General features: G+C 46.4%; 1 protein-coding gene and 1 long non-coding RNA gene across 2 annotated transcripts in view; one reads left to right on the forward strand and one right to left on the reverse strand.

Moving 5' to 3' along the window:
- Positions 1–2,005, reverse strand: part of LOC110288839 (zinc finger protein 431-like) — a 13,596-nt gene extending 11,591 nt beyond the window's left edge. The window contains exon 1 of the mRNA XM_021155077.2: positions 1,604–2,005. Within this exon, the coding sequence (XP_021010736.1) occupies positions 1,604–1,606 (3 nt within the window). The 5' untranslated portion in view covers positions 1,607–2,005. The remainder of the gene's footprint in view (positions 1–1,603) is intronic.
- A 55-nt stretch (positions 2,006–2,060) lies between these two features.
- LOC110288838 overlaps positions 2,061–3,829 on the forward strand; it is a 2,878-nt gene continuing 1,109 nt past the window's right edge. The window contains exon 1 of the long non-coding RNA XR_002377303.2: positions 2,061–2,137. This is a non-coding gene — a long non-coding RNA (uncharacterized LOC110288838). The remainder of the gene's footprint in view (positions 2,138–3,829) is intronic.

The following is a 3,829-nucleotide window of genomic DNA, read 5'->3' on the forward strand; positions in this document are numbered from 1 at the left end:
TTGTACACGATTGACATGAGGGAAAAGGAAGGAGATGGGAGACACCTCTGAAGTCAGCAGGAAGATGAAGAAAGTAGGAAGTCCACAGAAACATCAGACAATGGGACACACTCAGGGAAGGCTAACCAAACACTGCTGCACAAGGGGAACTCAGTGTAAATCAAAAACATTTNTGACCAAACTTCTAGTGGCCTTGGAACTGATAACCACAGCCCCATATGGTGGGAAGTTGTGCTCTCAGAATCTGATTCAACCCCTCCCAAAGGCCCTGCCCCAGACCATTAACCGCTCTCCCAAGTGTATTCCTGAATTTAGAGAAGGAGCTCTGCAAATACACCCAAAAGGAGATGTCAGGAATGAGTCAAACTCAGGGCTGAAATCAAACAATAGAAACAAAAAGAATTATATACAGAATCAACAAGACCAGGAGCTGTTTCTTTGAGAAAATCAACTAGATAAACCAGACTCACCAGAGGGCACAGAGACAGTATCCTAATTAATAGAATCAGAAATGAAAAGGAGGATATAACAGAGAAATATATCTTAAAATAATTATTCTGTTTTAAAAATATTACCAATTGAAAATATTAAAATCATGTTCTACAAAACAAAAACAAACAAAGAAAAAAAAGAAGTAAAGGAGCCCTGTTTTCTCTCTATACCCAAGGCCTCAGGGAAAGCTCCCAAGAACTAGGCCCAAGCTGTGACTGGCTCTGCCAAGCATGTTCCTGAGTGTCAGAAGGAGCTGTGTCCTGCTCCAGACATGGGGACCGCAGGGAAAGTGTAGCTGGATCAGGCCTGCACTCAATGCACTGGTAGTGGGTTGTTTTGTTATTTTAAGTTTTCAAATGGTTGTCACTACATGTCATCTAGCTAGTGTGGCAGAACTATGCTTTTCTCAAGAAAACTGAACCTTATGGCACAAGAGGCCTTGCTGTTCGTTGTGATCCTGTAATGCCCCATTGAGCAGCTGGTTAGAGGCCTGCTCTTCGATAAGGAGATGGGCCTAGTGGCAGATTATAAATCAAGTTTGTTTCCTTTGTTATGATTTCTGGACAATGCTGGTGAACAAGCATGTGTATCCTAGCATCCTAATCTCTAACTGCCCTGGTTGGCATAGTACTTATCTGTGAGGTGTGAGGCAGTCCTCCCTCAGCTAAATTNTACTTGGTGTGCCTTACTATTTCCTAAGCTTTACTAAATCCTTTACATCATCAATTCTACTCTTTAACATCACAGCTTGACACTGATTTGCTACCCAGGACATGAGATATCTTTTACAACCTCCACAAAATTAACTACAAATGGATTGTCCACCTTAACCTCAAGTGCTAAGAACAGAACTGGTACAAAGTCCTGGACTCTCCGAGTTTGGGATCACGCCAAAGATCTTTCTACACACAAGCCAAATGCTCTGCACACATGCAGCCCCCACAGTGAAGTTATTCAGACGCTACAGCTGGGTCCCGCGAGTGGCTAAGAGTTCAGGGGACCTCACAGGTGGCCGCGGATTCCCACGCAGCCCCGGGAAAGACCCACCACAGCAGCTCGCGCCNCTCAGACCCCGGTTTCTCCCCATTGTTTTCAGTGACCCTGTACTCACCATGTCGCAACTTCGGAGCTTGCCTGAGCACCCTCCACAGCATTCAGCCTCAGGACAGAGAGCGCAGATCAAGGTGCCAATCTATTCCGTACCACAACTTAGCTAAACAGGCGCCACTGCACCCGGAAAACCCCGCCTTCCTTTTGATTTGCAGGTCGGCCGAGAGACTCTGATTGGCCAATACGTCTTGAGTGACTCGAGCACCCCCCTTAGGGTTAGAGTGTTCTGAAGGTACACCTTGTAGATGTTCTCAGCCCAACAAGATTCAAGTCCAGACCTGCAGGGCTTTCCAATTCTGTAGTATTCGTGTCGGTCTTCCAATAGGCTACCCATTTGTCTCCCCGCGCAGCCTTCCAATAGGCTACCCATTTGTCTCCCCGCGCAGCCCCGGGGAGGCCCCACCACTCCCCTGCCACTGCTCCGCCCCTTGCTCCTCCCCTAGGTGGGAGGTGACCCTGTGAAGGCCAGGGCCTGTCTTCAGCCAGAGCTTCCCTCACTCACTATCTTGTTTGCCTTCTTCCTCCTTGAATCAAGGTAGGTAGCTTGCATAGCCCATTACTCAACTTGCATGGGATTTATCAATCTATCCCACAAGCGAATAGGTGCCCAGAATATTAATAATTAAAGAGTGTCATGGGCAAACAATAGTTCTGTTTTCTTGCTGTTGGGATTGAGACACCAAGGTTCAGAGGCTGTTCTGCATAATATTTACACACACCAAAGCTGGCTGGGTGGAGCCATTCACCTTCCAAAGGCAAACTGGGTATACATGAAACCTGAACTGGAAATGAATTGGTATTGGGGTGAGAGAAGAATGAAGCCAAGCAAAGGTTCTGATCAAGGCTCAAAGTTTAATAATAAAGTTTGTGTTTATAAAGGGAAAACCTACAAAACCCCCTTCTTCAGCTGCAGTATGTTGTAGAGCAATGTCAGTGCAGGCAGCCAAAACAGCTAAGTTCCCATGAGAACCTGCAACTGCAACAAAGACAGTTGTCACTGTCCTGGGTTGTCTTGGTGAATGTTCAAGGTCTGCTCAGTCTGCTCAAGGCTGGGAAGGTTACAGCTGGGCCTCCAGGTTCTCCCAGCACTCCTCACTCTCCACCTGTTACAGGGCAAGGTGGCAGACCCCACCTTGTACCTTGAACTTCCAGCCCAGGGACCAGGGTTGCCCTTCCTAGAAGCCCTTCCTACATAATCCAGACATTTTGTACTCTTTGTCTCTCTGTTTCTCTGTCTTGATCTCTCTCCCCTTTCTTCCCTCTGCAGTCTTTCTCCCTCCTTCTTCCTCCTTTTCCCTCCCAATCCCTACTCCCCTGCATTTTTCTCTCCCAGCTTGCCTTGCTGGCTCTTTCTCCCCACCTCTGCTCCTTATTCTCCCATCCCATAACTTCTCTGACCTCCTTGGGACTAGTGAACTCTCTGCTTCCTTGGGATCAGTGAATCCACTAGAGAGCTGCTCCTAATAAACCCGAAAATACTCAAATTTCACTTGGGTTGAGTCCTTCATGCTGGGCTTAGGTAAACTGCAGCTAGTTTTCAGCTGGTAGGTATGTAAACCCTGGAAGACAAACAGGAACCAGATGACAAACCCTGTGGAGCACTGCTGTTAGCCAGCACACCTTCCTCCGTGGGAAGGTGAACACACATTCACACATAGAACTGTATTAGTGAAGGTTCTCTAGATGAACAGACCTGATAGGGTAAATCTAGGTATGTACAAAGTGGATGTATTGGAATATTTCACAAGCTGTAGTCCAACAATGGCTAACTTAGCATGTGTAGGAGTAGGAAAACCTAGATGTGAACGTATCCAGACTCCCTCAATAAAATCCCAGTGCTTCCTTTCTTCATTGTCTTGGTATTGACTCCTATTCTCACCTTGCTGACCAAGGGCGGGGGGCATCTTTCTCCGTTCTTTCATCTTCTTGTCTTGCATCATGGCTATTCCTGTAGTCAAACTGACTACATGTGGAATTAACTAACACTGAAAGAGTTTGGGTACTGTGGAGGGATTTCTTTATTATAGCTTTTGAACTGTGAAAACCCTTCTTTAATCTGGATTTTTTTTGAGGTGCTAAGACCCCCCTTTACTCTAGGCCACAGCTTCTGGTGGTGGGCTACATAGAGAAAGGACACTGAAGATGGGAGCTGGTTCTCTCTGTCTACTTACCTTACATCTAGCTAACAACTTCCTTCCCTCTTTCCTTTCTTCTTCTTCTTCTTCTT

Source organism: Mus caroli, unplaced genomic scaffold (assembly GCF_900094665.2).
Source record: "Mus caroli unplaced genomic scaffold, CAROLI_EIJ_v1.1 scaffold_13969_U1_1, whole genome shotgun sequence".
In the NCBI taxonomy this organism is placed as follows: Eukaryota; Metazoa; Chordata; class Mammalia; order Rodentia; family Muridae; genus Mus; species Mus caroli.